At 31.4% G+C, this 20,527-nt stretch overlaps 3 protein-coding genes across 4 annotated transcripts; 1 reads left to right on the top strand and 2 right to left on the bottom strand.

Annotated features, from left to right (window-relative positions):
* Nucleotides 1-222: 222 nt before the first annotated feature.
* LOC130949305 (uncharacterized) lies at nt 223-1,082 on the bottom strand. The gene is made up of 4 exons (XM_057878064.1): nt 1,039-1,082; nt 723-841; nt 566-681; nt 223-492 (listed from the first exon to the last, which is right to left on the bottom strand). Exons 1-4 carry the CDS (start codon nt 1,080-1,082, stop codon nt 223-225), a joined length of 549 nt encoding a protein of 182 aa, XP_057734047.1.
* Nucleotides 1,083-12,655: 11,573 nt separating this feature from the next.
* LOC130950638 (pectin acetylesterase 12-like) lies at nt 12,656-16,762 on the top strand. Of its 2 annotated transcripts, none has more exons than XM_057879192.1 (12): nt 12,656-12,953; nt 13,934-14,016; nt 14,146-14,275; nt 14,393-14,466; nt 14,599-14,685; nt 14,762-14,886; nt 14,980-15,040; nt 15,220-15,273; nt 15,366-15,443; nt 15,591-15,696; nt 15,875-16,020; nt 16,321-16,762. In XM_057879192.1, exons 1-12 carry the CDS (start codon nt 12,743-12,745, stop codon nt 16,354-16,356), a joined length of 1,191 nt encoding a protein of 396 aa, XP_057735175.1. In that variant the 5' UTR covers nt 12,656-12,742; the 3' UTR covers nt 16,357-16,762. The 2 variants fall into 2 exon arrangements, with proteins under 2 accessions (XP_057735175.1, XP_057735174.1); XM_057879191.1 differs by having other exon boundaries at nt 16,311-16,758.
* Nucleotides 16,763-16,867: 105 nt separating this feature from the next.
* On the bottom strand, nt 16,868-18,795 carry LOC130950639 (uncharacterized). Its single transcript, XM_057879193.1, has 2 exons — nt 17,953-18,795; nt 16,868-17,478 (listed from the first exon to the last, which is right to left on the bottom strand). The coding sequence occupies exons 1-2, from the start codon at nt 18,509-18,511 to the stop codon at nt 17,390-17,392; spliced, it is 648 nt and encodes a 215-aa protein (XP_057735176.1). The 5' UTR covers nt 18,512-18,795; the 3' UTR covers nt 16,868-17,389.
* Between the last annotated feature and the right edge of the window lie 1,732 nt (nt 18,796-20,527).

The raw sequence follows: 20,527 nt of genomic DNA, 5'->3' as shown, positions 1-20,527 counted from the left end.
CCGATTAAAATTTTTCGGAGGTAATTCTTGACGACTCATCTTTGCTGCCGCCACCTTCTTGGTACAGTCTTCCACCAACTGACTCCTATTGACAAGCTCTGCAAAATTTCGTATTTGCAGTGGTACCAACGAGTGCATTAGTTCTTCGCAGAGTCCTCCTTCGTACTTCAAACACTTTCATTCCTCAAAATCATCTGGGTTTCCCTAACAGATCTTAGAGAATCAGCACAAATCCTCAAATTTCCGAGTATATTCTGCTACTGACATATTCCCCTGCGTCAACTGCATCAGTTCCATTTCTTTTGCATCACGAACAGTTCTAGGAAAGTACTTTTTGTAAAATTCCTCCTTAAAAGTATCCCAGTCAATCTCTTCCACCACCTGCCTTAACAAGCGTTGCACTCCATGCCACCAGTGTTCAGCTTCTCCCTCCAGCATATAGGTTGCAAATTCCACGTACGGTCTTTCTGGTACATGTTGCGCTCGCAATGACTTCTCAATACCACGAAACCAATTGTCAGCTTCAATTGCAACAAGCGTCCCCTTAAACTTGGGGCGGATTTACCTTCAGAAAGGTTGCCAGTGTCATAGGGTTATCGTGGTTTCCGGCACCTTCATTATCATTACCGTCTCCACCACGCTCACCATTGCGTCCTCCGTTACGATCTCCGTTCCTCTCCCCTAACGGTCAATTGCTCGCGTAGTAGCAGTTGCCGTTTCACGCACAGCCTCAGCCATGGTGTTCATTGCAGCTATAAAAGCATCTGCACCCCTCATCGGTTCCTCTGCATGGTTTGCACCACGCCTACCACGTCCTCGTCCCCGTGCAGTCATCAAGATTCTGTGCATACCCAACATGTAATATTAAGGTGATCAGTCTTAACATTTTAGGCAAAGTGTGAATAGTCTCTAAAATGGAAACACAGTGACAATCATGCAATTCATATCACAATGATATCCTATGTGCATGAGACACAACTCAGAGAATGCAATGAAGCATGATTCAGTCCATAACCCCAGGCTTTAATAGGAACGAACTGCTCTGATACCAAGTTGTAACGACCCGATTCCCAGTAAGTCATGATCATACCAGAAATCAAGTGTCACCAACTTGTTCACATGAAACCTTTACTATGTATTATTAAGCCTGTAATCGGGTTAGCGTACTATCGAGTTTTGGATAAACTTTTATAAGAAAACTTGCAAGGACAACTAATTAAACATACACAAGCATAAGCATACAGGTACTGTCGTACATATATATATATATATATATATATATATATATATATATATATATATATATATATATCCTGAGTTAGCATACAACCCTTCAGAAATACTACTATGTACAACCCAACACTCTGGGTCCTGGTCCATATAGAAAACCCCTAAACTGGCACCCGAACTAGCCTAGTCCACTATGTACACCCTACTCTCTCAGTGAGTCTGACCAAAAGTGAGAGATTAACACAAAGGTAGGCTAACACAAAAAAAAAACTATCAAAAGGCACAACCGCAGCTCCCAAGACTCAGCTGTCATCGTCAGAGGAGATCACAACCACATCAGAACACTCCTCAGGATCCTCGTCCTCGTCATCGGAAATCTCTATAATCTCGGGAGGGGCACTGGCACTCGTGCTACTGGTCTGACCAGCACTCGCTGGTCCACTAATAGAGGCAGTGAGCGGCTCCTCGGAAGATGGCTCAGATGAAGATACTGAGATCTGTTCCACGGGGATGTCCTCCTCCGGTACAGGCTCTGGAAAATGCTCCTCCATGGGCTCAGGCTCAGGGTCTGCCTGATCCGCAGGTTGATCGGGATGCTAGTGAGGCACCGACCCATCATGAAATGGGTGAAATGGAGCATCCAGGTGGAGCCACTGCAGTGGGAACTCATAAGGCATGTCGGGGTTAAACTGTGGAGTGTCAATCGGGTGATGGAAAGGATGATCACGCAGAATGTACATACGAGTCCTAATCTCCGCAGCTACTACATAAAACCTATGCTGTACAATATCCTCGTATATATAGGGAGGGTCCATCTCGTAAAATATAACTCCGGTCTCCATCTGAAGGGGAGGAAGAGAAGGGGTAAGAACTGGAGGGTTCTTAGTAGGTCGAGGGTGGTTAGTTTAGTCAGGATTACCACAGTTCAAGTAATTCACAACGAAATATCTAGTCACCACAATTCAGAATAACATTAAAGAATGTATAAACACGAGAAGACAATCACAAACAATTTCACAATGTCAAGTAAAATGCAAATGCACAACAAGAATGATGCATGTCTATTCCTAACGCAGGCCATGAGCTCATGTGTCGGTTGCCTACCCGGTCCTGACATTACCCGGGCACGAGTCCCAGATATGATTTTTCAGATGCATCAATGTGCTTATAAGTCGTACGGCTAGGCCGCATACAGTGTGACTTTCCAAATCAATAAGCGTACATCTGAAAAACAGTTCTCAGTGTGTGGGCGTCCCCACTTTACATTTGGCACTAAGGCCCAAACAATGTCACATCTGCTCTCCTGTGGCAGTAATTTTTGAATAAAAACTCAAAATAGCATTTTCCTTTCAAAACTTAGTTTATAATAATAAACATAACCTCAGTCTTTTTATAAAAATATAATGACATCCTTTAAAATAAAATTTCCAAACTAATATCTTGTCCTTCAACGAGACCGAAAACCTGTTTTATTTTTATCAAAATATTAACTTAAAAATTTGTCCATTCTCGAGCTGACTAAACACAACTTCATCAAAATATCAATATATATCAACAAAATTCAATATGAAACGCAATCAAATTTCAATAACACTCAATCCAAACATCAATTTACTTTCAAATATCATTTAGTCCGTGAAAATTTATCAAAACCCTACCTTCATACGTAATCGAAATACTCGAAACTCTAGAGAAACTTTCTGACCGTGCTGCTGAAGGGAAAAACGTCCAGAATCCTCCGTACCTCTTAGAACTCCAGTTGGCCAAGCTCAAGGGGTAGGGGAGCTACGTCACCGTCGATTTCCACCGGACAAAAGTAACGCCAACACGTAGAGGAGGAAGATACGAACACTTTTACCGGATTAGATTTTTTATTGGAGTTGCAGATCGCAAGTAATCGAAGTTGGAAACTCACGGTTCCATGGTTTCGTTCTCTTCTCTCTCTCACGGTGTTTCTCTCTCTTTTTTTTTTCTTTCGTTCATTCGGTGATATGAAAGAAATGAATGTGATTAAAGACTAAGGGTATTGAATGAGAATTTTGTGATACTAAAACTCATTAGGTGTCAAAGTGTTATATATATACAAGCTACGTTTCCTTTCTTTTTGTTTCTTAATTGACTTGTTCATGATTTAAAAGAAAGAATGGATTAGTGCTGAAGCATTTATTAAGAAAAGGGTTAGGTGTCATGAAAAAGGACATATCTCATTGGTTTATATATATATATATATATATATATATATATATATATATAAAAGAAAGAAGTAACTAATAATAATAATAATAATAATAATAATAATAATAATAATAATAATAATAACTATAAAAGGTTAACTTAATTTTTGTCTATCAAAATAGTTTTTAATAAATAGTTCAAACTAATAAAATAAGTTATATTTAAATTAAACTTCAATAATCATAAAATTTTATTTAATTATCTTTGTTAAAAAAATAGATTTCTTAAAAACAAAATCTCAATATAATATGATAACTTATAAATAACTAATTACTTAATTTTCAAAAAAAATCCGAGATGTTATAGAATCACTATTATACTTTCTGGTGTGATCGATGCCATGCTCGTCGTAGATCACTTCCCAAAATTCGGCACCAATCTGGTTGCCGCATTGGCCACCCTAGATGTGCAAGATTTCTCTAATTTTCTCGAGAAAGTGACCAAAGTGGAGGGTAAAGAGAGATGATAAATAACGAAAGGTAGTTTTTTTTTTTTTGTCGGAGATGATGAAAAAGGTGATGGAAGGGAATATGGCAAATAAGTGGTGGTAGAGAAGGTTTAAAGGGGAGATCGGTGGGTGCATGGAAGGGCCGGTCTGGAAGTTGAGAAGCGGAGGGTGGAGGGTGGAGGGAGGAAGAGATTCGCAACATGATAATGGTTATGGATGACGATAGTGATGCACAGAGACCTATTTGTTTCTTACTTTTTTTCCAATTATTTACGTTATTACTGTAATAGACACATCATTATTTTTTCTCCAAATTGACATGTTTCATTATATTTTTTAATCTCAATTCTATGGAGAGATATAATTATCTTGCAATCTTAAAGGTGAAGAACTTAAATGTATTATTTAATCTTAAATATCTACGTATAAAAAGATCAAAAATCTATTTATCTCTTTCTATAAAAAAAAAATAATTTAAGTCTTCTAAAGGCTTTTTCACATCTCAAGTATGATACAATAATTTAATAGCATAATTTTCGGTGAATTTAGTGGAAGAAAGAATAAAATGCAACTTTTGCACAGAATCAATTTCGCAATAAGTAGACAGAGCAAAACTAGTGCTTTATTGAATTGCTTTTTAACCCTGGGCCTACTTTAGGTGAAACTCAAAATTCGTACATGGGCATGCAAAATTGGACAATTCAACTTGAAATTCACGGCATTTACATATGCTACTTGGTTCCTTTTCTAATTGTATTAACGTCTTTGAGTTATTATATACACCAGCTCATCAGCTACTGTTGTGAAAATTCGTTTACGTCTTTCTTATCATCCAAAAAAAACAGAGTATCATTCAAAAGTCAAAACATCCAATACTATAAATGATTTATTTTTCTCTCATTTATAAAAATTATGAAGTGATGAGGAAGTAAAGTATTAAATTGTAATATGGGCATCTATTTCCTCCCAGAGAAAATTGTTGTTGCATACGTTTGAATAGAACGAATGTGTTACGTTGATCTTTAATATCTTTCCTTTGATTAACTGGAATAGATATTCTAAATTTGTAATAATTAGAATTCTATGACGAGTGACGATTTTTTTTTATCCATATGATTTTTTTCAATGGCGGATTGATATGTGTACATGCTTATATATAAATGAGAAATGCTATTTATCTTTTAAATTTTTAATTTTAGTCAATTTTTTATTTAAATAATATTATTTAATTAATTTAACTATTCACTTTTATAAAAAGTTATTTATTTTTTAGTTTTTTTTTAAACTGAATAATAAATAATTTTTAAAAGATATTTAGTTACACTGTATATAAATTCTTGTTTATTTTTTATTTATTATTAAATATATAATTTGAATTATTTATTTATCATATTCTTAATTTTGATCATTTAAATGTCTTTAGACATATATAATTTTAATTTAACTATAATAATATATTTATAGTACAAATTAGTCATCCAATTAATTATTCGTATAAAATATATTTTAAAATATAAAAATATATATTAAAAATAAATTAAATACTTTATATATTTATAGACAAATACATATATAGTAATTATTTTTTTCCCGGCCCATAACAATTTTTTCTCATTATTAAAACTCTCCTAATTATCTTGTTGATATTTTAAAAAGTTAGCAAGAATATATTAGAAATAAATTTTTACTAAACTTGCGTCTCAACTCTTTTAAATTAGAGGATATTATAATCAATTAAAATACATTTAAAAAGAGTGTCTCTAGTACATATTTAACCTACAGTGTAGAGACATTGTCATAGATACGAGATATATATACGCCATGATACAAAACAGATACAAAAATTTTTAATTTTTATAAAATGTAAAAATATGACATATATATAAAATATAAAATATTTTTTTAGATAAATTATAATAATATTTTATTAATATTAAAATATAAATTAATTTTTTAGTTATTTTTATTATTTTTTTAATATATAAAATATTTAATATATTTTTTATTTTAATAAATAATAATATGTATAATTTCTAAACTCCTTTTAAGAATATATATTAAAAATAAAATTGGATATGCTGACACATAATGATGTTTAGGTTTGTTTAAATATATTTTAAAAAAATTATTTTTTTATAAAAATATGATTGTACAAAAAAAATATGTCTGTTAGATAAATATTAATGGATGTGTATCTAAAATATAGACGATACACGAATATACAACTCAATAAAATGTTCATGTTTGATAATATCTAAAAAATTACGATACATGTTTGATAGCATGATAGTGTAACTTGAAAAAAGAAATTAAATAGTCAAGGTAAACATTTTAAGAGAAATATAATGGATGTTGTCATTTCTACTCAATTACCACTTTATCAATTTTTTCTAAAATATCTCTTTTTTTATATATAAACATTAAATACTTTTTCTCCCCCAGTAAAAACATTAAAAGCTTATTAGTATAATATAAAGGAGAGGCTATTATTGTCACACCATTTTGGCATTTTCATTTGATTTTTATATGTTTTTCTTAGTGTATTCCTTCTTACACAAATGAATAACTCAAATTAAAGAAGCAGTTATTTAATACATTTTTATATTTTTATTATAACATTTTTATTGTTGAAAAGTCAATAAATAATATTTAAATTCATATTTAATCTGAATACTATAAAAATATTATTATTTAAATCTTTAAAGAAGGATAACTAAAAGATTTAAATACATAATTAAAAAAATTGCAATAAAAAAACTAAAATATTATAATATCCAATATTATACCACCTAGTGTTTAATTATAACATTAAAATCATATTAGATATATATATATATATATATATATATATATATATATATATATATATATATATATAAGTTATAATCTTTTGGTACTAACCTATTAAAACTTTTTTTCAATATTAAAGTACATATAGACGTATTTATAAACGATTAATCTAAAAATTGATAATGCTATATGATTATATAATAATTTCTTTAGCTTTTTATAAATACACAACGGTAAAATGTCATTGGATAATGGATATATTTATTTACTGAATCTTTATAAAAATTTAGTGATTTTATTTTACTTTTGTTTAATCAAGAATTTTAATATTATTTAAAATATTTTAATGATGAAATAATATTGATAATAATAATGATTTGATTTTAATTTATTTTTAATTTTAATAAAATTAATATGCCTCCATATATTGTTTATCAATAACATAAACAAAACTTACAAAGCAGAAACTACAAATTAAAATGTAATTTTATCTTGTAGAGTTGTGCATGCATTAAAAAAAATGTATTAGATAAATAAAGTTAAATAAAATGAAAGGAGATGAAGCAATAACCTCTCCCATAATTTAAAAGTTACTTTAAATTTATTATTTTTAACTTAATTCAATATGATTATAACTTTTGTGTAATAATTAATAAACTTAAAATATCTTGGTAAATATTAAATTAATATTTTCAATTTTTTATTACTACAATAATTATATAAATATATAAGGTACAAGGGTAACACGAGTTATTCTTTTAGTGTACTTTTTGAGAAAATGAGCAGCAAGCAAGTGCATTGTAAGATCATTTTAGAAAAAACTGAAAAGAATAGAATGAGAAAAGAAATTAAAATAAAAATGTCTCTAAAAGTTTTCTAAAACAACATAAATAAAAGAATGTTAAATATAGGTTCCATTTATAATATTATATTAATTTGAAGTTGTTGTGTTGGTGTTATTTAAAGAAATATCTAAAATATTTTTTGAATTAAATTAGAAATAAAATAAAATTGAATTGAGTTTTAAATTATTATATTAATATTCATTAAATTTTAATCCATGTACTATTATAATTCAGCTAAGAAATCAAGAAAATAGCATTTTATCCAAACGAGTGATGTTATACATGTATAAGTATTTTTGTAATTAACTTTAATTAAGTTATTATAATTTTATTGAAAAAAAAAATGAATATATGTATCATTTTTTGTAGCACATAATTTTTTTTGGATAACACAAAAATTTATTGATAATATATATAAATTTTTGAAGTATAACACATAAAATTTTGTACATAATAAAATTATTGATATAGCATATAAATTTTTGTTGTGAATATATTTTATTAATTAGGTGAGTCAATATTTTGAATATATAGTCCTCAAAAAAGTTTTATATTGAACATAAAAATTTGTATTATATACCAAAATTTTTATACTGTACACTAAAATTTATGTGTTGTGCGTATTTCATTGGTATAGTATATAAATTGTTGCATATAACACAATTTTTTGCACATAGCACACACATTTGACTGCAAATGTATTTTGTTTATTACTTGTTAGGTGAGTCAATATTATGAATATATATAGTTCTTCAAAAATTTGTGTACTGCACATCAAATTTTATGTACTATATGCCAAAATTTTTGTATTGTATATTTTCATTAATTGGGTGTCAATGTTTTAGACATGTGATCTTTCAAAAAATTTTTGTGTTATATACTAAAATTTATGTGTTATGTATCAAAATTTACGTGTTATGAATCAAAATTTATGTGTTCTAATTTTCTTGACATTTATAGAAAAAGAAAAAAATGAAGACGACGAGGATGATGATAATGATAACAAAAGAAGACTAGGAGAAAAAAAGAAGAAGAAATTAAACAATAACAATAACATCAACAACAAGAAAAAAACAGCGAAAGCAATGACAACAACGGTAGTGACGGTGACAATGATAACAATGACATTAAAAAAAATATAAAAAAAAGAAAAAGATAACAACGAGAATGATAACGAAAGAGGAAGAAAAAGAAAAATAAGAGAATAAAAATATATACGAAAGACAAAAAAAAAACGTGTGTAAATTTAGTTAAAAACTTGATTCAAAAAATATTTAGACGTCTAATATTTTTCTATCGAAACTAATAAAATATAATTGAGTGGGAGTAATATTAGTAATTTTTGGAGTAATTAATGATGGTTTCGGTGACTAAGAGAAGGGGGGGTTGAATCTTAGCCCCCTTTTTGCTTGCTAACACTTGCTGGACTTAGAGGAGACTTTTCTGCTTTTAGCTCGTCCCTAGCCACGAGACATTTTCATTTTGTCTCGTCACTTGGCACGAGACATTTTTGATTTTGCATCTGAACAGTAAAAACTGAAGTGAAGTAGGAGAGAGAGAGAAAATTGCACCCAGATATATCCTGGTTCAGCTGCTAAGTGCAGTGCAGCCTACATCCAGTCTCCATCACAACAATGATGGAATTTTCACTATAATCATCCAGATTACAAATTGTAAAGTGCTAACCCAACTTACAAGGAGATTCCCACAGAATCATGAAACACAACACAGATGTACAAAGGAACTCTAAGACATCTATGGCTTTTTCTTTTAATTTTGTACTCTCTGCCTTTTTCCGCTCTATGGCTTTTTCATACAAACCTCACTGTTTGCCTTTTTCCATGAGACTCAAGACATGACAAAATTAAACAGAAAACTACAAAATAGAAAACATTGAAGGAGAAGAGAAATCTGTTAGCTCAGGTAGCTCTGAGAACTCTGTGCCTTGCACTCTCTAATTTTCTCCTTGAATCAAACCATGATTGTTCACCTCTTTTATAGAGAAGTGAATCATTCACAGTTTGAAAACACACACCCGAGCTTAGCTTCCTTTCCTTCAAAACAAAACCGGTTCGGCCACAGAGAGAGAAGAGGTAACTCATGCAAAAACCAACATGCAAATACCTCTAGTCCTTCCTTGGTCATCACTCTTCATCAATCCGAGCACTCCATCCTTGGCTTCCTCTCCAAGATGAATTTCTGGCCCTTGATGCTTCATGATGATGATGACTTCATCTGCTCCAATCTCTGCCTCTTCCATCACTTCGCCACTCTAGCTACTTCTTGTGGTGGTTGAGCAGAATCAGAGTCAAGCCATCCTCCAAAGATCTTCCTTGCTGGCCGAATCTCCTTCTTTCTTTTTGAGTATGAAGGATCCGAGATTACCTCACCAAATCTTACCACATTTGGTGATTATCTCAGCCACAACATACTTTTGGTTTTCTTTTTCTTGCCATCATTAACTTGATGGCCTTGATGCATGCAGCTTCTTTTTTTTTCCTTTTGGTAGCTTAGTGTAGCTTCCATGGTTGCTGTGACATGACCGAAGAGAAGAGAGAAAGGGATGAGAGAGAAGATTGTACTTTTAGTGAAGATAAAAAAGAGAGTAAGATAAATTAATTAGATTCGAAACCAAAGTATAGAAACGTGTAGTGCACTTAAGGCTATCACATCATTTCTCCACTTTCTCTTTCCATTTTCCAAGGTCTGCATTAAGTACAATATAACAAAATTTGAAATCCATTCAAAAGTGAATTTGATTTCAAAAGTGAATTTAAAATCCATTCAAAAGTGAATTTGATTTCCGTGGAAACATGCATGGAACTCTTTCTCTCTATTTCTCAATTTGGACCAAGTAAATGAATCTTTCCATCAAACTTAGTTTGGGCTAAGTGACATCAATTATGGCCCAATAATAATTCAGCTTCATTTTGTTGATTATAATCTTTGAAATCAAAGCTGAACAAAATTCACACTTGGGCTTTACAATATTTCTTTTATTTTTATTTGGCCCAATATTAAATTCTGCATCACAAAATTATTAATTAACATATGTTAAACAAAAATTAAATTAATAATTTTGTAATTAATTATTTTAGTAATATTTATTCATCATCAAAATTAAATTAGAATTTTCAAACTCATCAATTAACAATATCATTTCCTTAATTTAAGTAGTTAACATTTACTCGCGACAAGACAAGTCTTGAATACAAGTTTAAGAATAGCTAACCTGAGTTGGCTAAGATAAAATCTTTTAGTTTCTTTACTAAAGTAAATTTATATGGTAAGATATTATGGTAAAAGATAAATATTACTATAATATTTTTAACAATCTCTTTAAAACTATTTTAACAAGTAAGAAAATAAGGCTTATATTGAAAAATAAACTTTTAAACCTTTTATCTATAATGTATTCAACCTTTCAATATTTTATTTTCAATAAACTAAATGCTGTTAGTTAAATATTTATATATATAGTTAAAATTTTCTTTTATACTATGACAATATATATAGTTAAATAGTCGCATAATAAATTTTATGCTAACAATATGTTATAAATTAAAATCTTTGAATATAACAATTTTTTTTTTAAAAATTAACTAATTATTGAAAAAAATAAACATCAAAATTGGTCTTTAAAATATTTTAAATTGAAAACTGTAATCTCTAACTAATTTATTCTCCAAAAATTCTTAAAATTTAATTTCGTTGGACAAATTAATCTTTTCATTATTTTGAAAGAAAATACTTTGTCTCAAAGTAGTATTTTTTAAACTTAATTATTTTATAATAAAATTTAAAATATATATTTAAATAAGTGCTTAAAAAATTTGTGTCAGACATTTTCGTTCTTAAAATTTTTTATTACATTGAGGTTTTTGAATTTTAAAAAATATATAAGATATATAGGTCTTTTCTATGTTAATCATATCCATTATTTTTAATTAGACAAATAGATCCTCAAAAGTATGACGGAAAGAATTGCGTCTTATTTTTATGAGAAAGTATTAGAAACTAATATATGTAGTGTACAATATATACAATAAAGTGAAATTATAATTAAAATTAAATTATAATCAATTAATTAATTTTTATTAATTTTTAATTTAAAATTTGAAAAAATTTAAGATTCTCCATTTGTTATCTCTACCATCTAAAAACACCTCCCTTTCCTTTTGACCTAGCAGTAACTCCCTCTCCCATTTGATCGAGCAGCCATCGAAGAGAACCCCACCGCCGGCACCGGAGAACCAACCTCCATGAAGTCCACTGCAATCTGAGCAGTCAACGCTACCCAACCACTCCTCCCGCACGATTGGAGTCTTCCCTTCAGGTTTAAGGTTCGCTGCTGCCATCGTCCGACGCGCCTCCTTCGTGATACCGTCAAGCGTCAATTGTCGACTAGGAGCTCTCCATCGCAGTCGCCTCAACATAATAAAAATTTTTTGGAAACAAAAATATCCAATGCAAAATCTTTTAGAGATTTATGATATATATTCTAAAATTTATTATTTAACGCACACATTAAAAATTTAATTAAAAGTGACAGAGAAATCAGTTTGCCCTATGAACATAATTTTTAAAGATTTTTAAAAGATAAAAATTTATTAGGACCAAAATATTTTATATTAATTTTTAAAAGTATAATTTGGATATTTATTTAAAAAGAAAAGTTTAGTTATCCATTTGTCTCCTATTTCAAATTTGCATCGACCACAATAAAAGACAGCATAGTGATAATAACTGATAGTCATACTGGTACGTGGCAAACGGTACAGTTATTAATATAACAAACTAACAAAGTCATCGCATTCATACAAATAAAAATGATTAAACAAAGCACTAGTTAGGATTCGGTTCATAATGAATAGCTTGCTTAGTTATGACGACACAATAGATTGCACTTTAATTATGATTTTTATTGTCTGTAAAAAAAGCAGTAAAAGTTTCAAAAAGTGATACAACAAATTACGACAAGGACCTATTCTGTTTTTGTGTCTTTTCATCATCTTAGTCATTATTTATTTATTTTTATTATATCTTCACTACCTTAACATAATAATGGTTCTTTAAAAGGAATCAATTCTCAAAGTAAAGAGAAAGAAACAAGAGATGAATAGAAGACTGTATATTTAAGCTTAGTATGGTTTTGCTTCAACATACTTGAATTAGGAGCAATTATCAAGAAACAATGGCAATAATGAAGAAGAAGCTGAATTTTTTTGGATTTGCATTTGCATTTGCATGCTTAGTTTGTGGTGTTGTCTCCTATGGATCTGAGCCACTCTCTGTGCTTTCTTTCTTGGAAAACGATGCCGTTGGGGCCAAGCCTTCTTCAGTAACATACCAACCTCTCATGGTTAATCTCACTCTCATTCATGGAGCTGCTTCTACAGGAGCTGGTCTTTCTCCTCCCTCTCTCTCTCTCTCTTTCTGAATGAGTGAATGCTACATGTGCTTCTTTTTTTAATACATTGTTAGTTTCATTTAAATTGATTGTAGTGTAGCATTAATTGTAGTAGACAACTTTACTAATATGAATGTTACATATATATATGTATACCCTTTGAGTTATTTTATATACTGCTGCATTTTGTAGAACACCCATTTGTTCGTTCTATTGTTGTGCTTTAAGATTGGATGAACATCAATTGAGAGCATGTTCCTTTAACCTTAATTTCTGTCTTAATCTGGCTTGTTTTTTGCAAGAATTGCTTTTATGATTTTGATTTTGTTTTCTGGGAGACTATATTGGCAAAGGGGGAATTTGGGTGGCGAATTAGATTACTGTTTTCCTATCTCAAATTCTCTTTAACATCTTTTGACTTAGACATTGATTGTTTAGTTGTTCATCTCTCTAGCAATGGATGTTGTTTTGATTGATTCCTATCTTGATATGTCTCGCTAACCTATCAAACAAAAACAACAAAACTTTATCCCATTAGGTGGGGTCGCCTAGATCAAACGACGTCATTGAGCCCTATCATGTATCATACACACAGGGACATTGTTTATGCATAGATTTCCTTTGACTACCTCATGTATGGCCTTCTTGGATCTTCCTCTATCGAGCTACATATATTAGAATCACATTTATAAAGGCTATCATGGCGGCTATACCTCCTCAAAGCATGATGCGAAATCCGGATTGTGAAGTTTGTAGGACTGAATATGTGTGTGTGTGTGTGTTCGAACTAACAAGCACATGATAGGGTCTAATACTAGATTAGAATAACACTAGATATCTCAAAACATTGTAAAACTTTTCAATTTTAATACCATATGCATTTTTGTGTAGTAAAGACTAAAGACTGTCTTAAAATGCATAGATTTGTTACTTGGTTACAAATCTGGCTATTGAATTTTGTGTTTTGTTCGGTAGTTTGTTTGGATGGAACATTGCCGGGTTACCACTTGGATCGTGGATTCGGATCTGGTGCGAATAGTTGGCTTGTTCACTTGGAGGTATGTAAAACAGTGTTCCAAGTATTGTCATTAGAAGTGGATCCTCTAAAGCGAACAAGTTGGTAAGGTAAGAAAATAAGTGGTTAACAACTAACCATGGATGCTAATCTTAATGTTTTGTACCTGCAGGGAGGAGGGTGGTGTAATACTGTTAGAAACTGCGTCTACAGAAAAAATTCTCGCCGTGGTTCCTCGACATACATGGAAAGTCAAATACAATTCACCGGAATCTTGAGCAATAAGGCAGAAGAAAACCCTGGTTTTTGCTCTTTACTTTCTCACTTTTAATCAAATTAGACTCTTGACTCTTGGAGGTTGCAATATATGTACACCAACTCTGTGATTTATGTTTCTTGGCATAATATTTTGTGCACAGATTTCTTTAACTGGAATAGAGTCAAATTAAGGTACTGTGATGGGGCATCTTTCAGTGGTGATAGTGAACTTGAGGTTAGTTAAAGCACAATATGAATTAGTTTCTCAAGTTTTACCTCTATAAGATCCATTAATCACCCTTCATATTTGCATGAAAAACAAGCACAATATTCAGAACCTATTATGTAATTTTGGTTCTTTTTTCAGTCTGAGCAGCTTCAATTCCGAGGACAAAAAATATGGCTAGCAGCAATTGAGGAATTGATGTTCCAAGGAATGCAGACAGCGAACCAGGTTTCTCATGTCTAATAATATTCTTATCAAGTTTTCTAATCTCCGGCGAATAATGCTAATCAGGATATGACATCAGGCACTTCTGTCCGGATGCTCCGCTGGCGGTCTGGCATCTCTAATACATTGCGATGAGTTCCGAAGCTTGTTTCCAGAATCTACCAAGGTTAAATGTTTAAGCGATGCAGGGTTTTTCCTTGATGCGTAAGTTACATATTTTTCTTTATGTAACTTCTCCCATACAGTAATAACCTTGCCTAGAAACTAGTACAATTGATGATCTTTTCAATCATGTAGAGTTGATGTCTCTGGGAACCGCACACTGCGGAATCTGTTTGAAGGTGTAGTTCAGTTACAGGTAAAATAGTGCTGCCGAAAATAGACTCTTAAATAGAAGAATGAGAATTGTCTTAAAAACTTGAGTTGTCCAATATAGGCACTTGGCTCTTTCATTAGTTGCTTTGCTTCTCTGATTTAAGGTTAAGAAAAACTTTACAAAATATGACATTTCGCCTCTGGTTTTGATTGAGATTATAGGATGTACAAAAGAACCTGCCGAAAAGTTGCCTCGATCAATTGGATCCAACTTCGGTAATATTCTAACTCTGGATTTTATGCTACATTCATAACTTGAAATTTCTTGTAAAGTCAATTAAACATGTGGAGTGTCTTTCTTTCTTCAGTGCTTCTTTCCTCAGAATATGGTCCAACATATTGAGACTCCATGGTTTCTACTCAATGCAGCGTATGATTCGTGGCAGGTAACCTTACACTACTTCCATCCCTCAATTGTAAAGCTACACTCGACAGCTCCATCGAGCATAATAGCCACTAGAAAAATGTTATATTTATATAAACTATATTAATAGATTAACTCTAACTCAATGAAATGGACTACATTTTTTTAGGTCCAAGCCAGTTTAGCCCCACATTCAGCTGATCCGAATGGCTTTTGGAGCGATTGCAAAGCCAACCATGCGAATTGTACCTCGTCTCAGATTCAGTTCCTCCAAGGTGCTTTTTAGTCTCTAGTACTGTGAACTATGCACAGAAATTGATATGCATATATGCAGATTTTCCTAATTTCCTTGTAATATTTCGACTCTATGCTATGATTTAAACAAAGCAAGATGCACATATGCGATTATCCGATTTTGTTGTAACATATTATATTGTCTCTCCTTTGAAGCAGACTTCAGAGATCAATTGCTAAACAACTTGAAAGACTTCGCAAACACACCTCAAACTGGACTATTCATAAATTCTTGTTTTGCTCATTGCCAGTCTGAGAGACAAGAGACATGGTTTGCTGATAACTCTCCCCTACTTGACAACAAGGTATGCATGATTTAGATTTGCATTGTCTTTCTCTTACAGTGATACAGTTAAATCAAAGAAACTATGAGGGGTAATGTCACAATTTCTCTGTCTAGACTCATAAATTCTTCCTTTAAATGGGGCTAGTTAAAATAGCTTGAAACATAGGCAATGGATATAGAGTTCTATACATTTTTTTATTGATATCGAGTTAGTTTTCCTTTTTCATGGTTAAAAAATGCTCAAATCTTTTATGGTTAAAAATGATCGTTTATTCTGCACGAACATATGATTGAATACTTATTGTGCAGCCAATTGCAGTTGCTGTCGGAGACTGGTATTTCGACCGAGAAGTAGTCAAAGCCATTGACTGTGCTTATCCCTGTGACAGTACTTGCCACAATCTGGTGTTTAAGTGAGCCATATTAATTTTCTTCTGCAACCAATTGTGATGTGATGTTTACACTTTCATCTTGGTAATCGCCATATATGTATTTATCATTCATTAATTTTTCTGAAAACAAAAAAGAATATCCTTGTTTGAGGAGGATACTATCAAGTGTCTCACCTTAAATTTCCACTGAAATAATAAGTCTATTTCAGTTACATCCATTAGTATTCATTTAAGCGGGTACACTTGTTTTTTCCCCTCCTATAGTAATATGAATGATATATTTACCTTGTGTTACTATATGATATTTACTCTTTCAACATTGTAATCACCATTTATGTATTTAACTTTCGTTAAATTGTTATGGAAAAACCAGAGTATGCAATTGTCATGTGAAAAATTTTAGCAATTTCACCTTGTATTTTTCTAATGGAAAGTCATGTGAGTAGTGCAAAAATCTAACATAATAAGAGGATATGACAAATCAAGAAGACCAATAATATCTTTAGCAAATTGATTAGACAGTAGTAGAAGAATACAGTGACCAATAATTCACTTTGAAATATGCATCCAAAATTCCCACCTTCCACACTTCTACTTACAACCAAAACACAACACTCCAAGGGGATGGGGAATTAGAACAAATAGAGATTCCTAGTGGAAAGAACAAACTTTATATACATGTATTGGAAGCTTAAATGAGACGCATTTTTTTAGTATCATTGAAGATTATAGTTTTAAACAGTGGTGTGAGCTATAGTTTGATAGTCCAATTTAAATTTGGATTTTTACGGTGAGAAAATTGGTAAAGGAATAAAATAAGATATTAATTACCATTAAATTTATAACTTCCATTATATGTGAGTCTCATTTTCTTAACTTAATGGTGATTAAATAGTTGCTTTCTTACTTTATAAATCTCTTTACTTTAGAGGATTTTGATCCGTCCAATTTGGTGGTTACTCATTTAATCAATGTCTATATCGTAGAAAATCTGCACTAAAATGAAGTGCTGTATTTGGATGCAGATACTGCTACTGCGTGTGCCCACATTTTTAGCCGAGCCTTAACTTCTCGTGGATCATCACCTAATTAAAAAATACGGGTAAAAAAAATTAAGAAACCCCAAAACCTAATTGATTAAAGTGTAGTTCCAAATTTGTTATATTTAGTTGTAGTTCCAAATCATAACAAAGTTAAAGTATTAAAACACCCCACCATGTAAGTGTATTCATTATAAAAAGAATACAAAATAACAGAAACCACTTCAAAACATGAATAAAAACCATTAGATAATTTCACATGTATGACTAAATTATAATACAATATTTCTATAATTTTATCAAATTTTTTATTGAGTTTCTATTTTTTATTTTATAATCATATTCTTACCGGTTCAAAAATATTTAACTTAAAATATGTTAAAAAAGATCTAATTAAAAGTTTTTAAAACACAAGACTTAAGAAAAATTGTAAAAAAAATTGTAAGACTAACAGAATAATTTAAGGTGGATATTCACTTAGATAGAAATTTAGTCAAATCAGTTAAAAAAGTTACTTACCAGGAAAAGAAAGACGAGTGGGAATCTGGAATCCAAACCCAAGATCCGTACAAGCCTTCACTTCCTCCATGTCCATGCACAGTGACCTGCTCCTACCTTTCACTCTTTGATCATGAACCACATCATCTTCCTCTTTATCTTTGTTCTTGCTCTTACTACCCTTTCTTCTTCTCCTCATCCTCCTCTTCTTTGTTTTCTCCTCATCAACGTCAACTTCATAGTCCTTGGTTGCAATTGGTGTATGAATTGGTACCCCAGGAAACGGTAAAGAGTAAAAGCTACCGAACTCGGTTTCAGAGCCAGAGGAACACCCTGCATGGGTCTCTTTGCCGTGATCTTCCGAGAATTCGCCGTCGGCGTCGAAGCTTTCTATGGACAAGCCTGAGACAAACATGGCCATGACATTATTAACATTCTCTTCATCATCATCTACGTCGTAGGTAGTACTGCTGGTACAAACAGAAAGCCGAGACAAGTTATGTGTTTGAGAGTGTTGATGATGGTGATGATGAACATTATTACCATCATCGATATCGTTGTCAAAGTCTTCTTCTAACATGAAAGAATGATATGTGAATAAAAATTATGTAGAGGTCTATTTTGATTGATCAGAGTCACCGTTGAATTGAAGAAATTGAAGCAAGAGCTACTAGAGAAGGACAAAAAATTAAAATACACACAGTTTATTGGGTTGGAAAAGAGAGGAAAATAAAATAGAGCAACGTTATATTGTGTGTTAGCAACTGTGATTCATACGTTTTTCATTTCATGATAAGTTAGCCAAGTGAAGAGACACTTTCAACCACCAAATTTATAATTAAACTTCATACACCTTCTTTTATAAAAAATAACAAATAAAAAGATATTAAGACAGTTGCCTTAAATGTAGCCTACAGCCTACAGGTTCCCTCAGAGCAATTCCTAGAATGCTTTTTGGAGTATAATTTTTGATATTTTTAAAAAATTAATTGATATAGAATTTAAAATTTCTATTGAAATTTTATAGATGAATGAAACTGGTCTGATCTTAAAGGGACGGTATCATTTTAATGAAAACCTAATAAAATTTGTTATTTATATAATTATTTTAATGAAATAATTAAAAATAATATAAAATTTTAATTGAAGTAAAATAAAATATTGAAATAATAAATTTTATTTTTTAATTTTAAATGATTATTTATGATATATAATCTCATAAATATTGATATGTCATGTTCTGAGAGTTACTTGAAATGGTGATTTGGGCCTGAACGTGAGGTCCAGATTCCTGATGAAGCAGCGTTTGACTTGTTCTAGTGCCGAGGTACCGCCGTTCAAGTTTCTCGTGAGGATGTGTGGGGTGGTACTTGCAAGAGAAATCGATACTTAAGTTAATAAGGACTTTAAGCAGATTTTTAGTATATTAGAACGTGAGTATACTTGATGGGTATCAGTATATTTATAATAGAATTGTTTGACTAGCTTTGTTGAAGTAGTTTCACCATTAATGGTGAGTAACTTTTCCCTTCTTTGGGAGTTTGTTCGGGTATATCTTTCAAGAAAGATAGACATAGTCGAAGAGATTCAGGAAGACAGTTACTTATTTGGGTAAATATGAGCTGGTCCCTTTCATCGTGTCCGACCTCTTTAATAAGAACTTTAAGCAGATTTTTAGTATATTAGAACGTAAGTATACTTGATGGGTACCAGTATATTTATAATAGAATTGTTTGACTAGCTTTGTTGAAGTAGTTTCACCATTAATGGTGAGTAACTTTTCCCTTCTTTGGGAGTTTGTTCGGGTATATCTTTCAAGAAAGATAGACATAGTCGAAGAGATTCGGGAAGGCAGTTACTTATTTGGGTAAATATGAGCTGGTCCCTTTCATCGTGTCCGACCTCTTTAAAGAGGTCGGGTATGCGGTGATGAACGGATTTTTGACGGTTTAGAATTTCTCAAATAAAATCTCGTCAAAGTATAGTTTCTAAACCAAGCAATAATCCTTTCATACAAAAATTTGTTTGTCACTAAAACAAACCCCTAAATTTATAAATCGAAGTATTCAAACCTCGGGTCGTTCTCCCTAGGAATTACAATAAAGCGTCTTGTTATTGGTTTGAGTTGTTTTGGGGTTTTGATAAGAGGCATGAAAGTAAATGGCAATGAAAATAAACTAACAACTATAAAAGACTCTTGGTAAGGTATGAGAACTAGAAGTCCTATCCTAGTTATCCTTCTCAATTGTGATGAGAATTGTTCATTGCTACCACTTAGTTAACCCTTACTAGATAAAGGAAAGTCAAGTGGATGAATTGACTTGAGCCACAAGTCCTAGCCAACTCCCAAGGAAAGACTAGCTTTAGTGCACTCCAAACCAATTAGCAATCTCTCCAATTATCAATCAACAAAGGAATTAGATAACTCAAGTGTCACTAATTACTCTACCTAGACCAAGAGGAACAAAATCTATACTATATCTAGAAGAGGCATTTCAACAAACACATAAAAGGCAATAAAAGTGAACAACATAAATTGCAAGAATTAAAGAGAGATCTAACTACAAAGGCAAGAGGTCCACAATAGAAACCAAAT

Source organism: Arachis stenosperma, chromosome 9 (genome assembly GCF_014773155.1).
Source record: "Arachis stenosperma cultivar V10309 chromosome 9, arast.V10309.gnm1.PFL2, whole genome shotgun sequence".
In the NCBI taxonomy this organism is placed as follows: Eukaryota; Viridiplantae; Streptophyta; class Magnoliopsida; order Fabales; family Fabaceae; genus Arachis; species Arachis stenosperma.
This window is presented reverse-complemented; position numbering and strand designations above follow the sequence as displayed.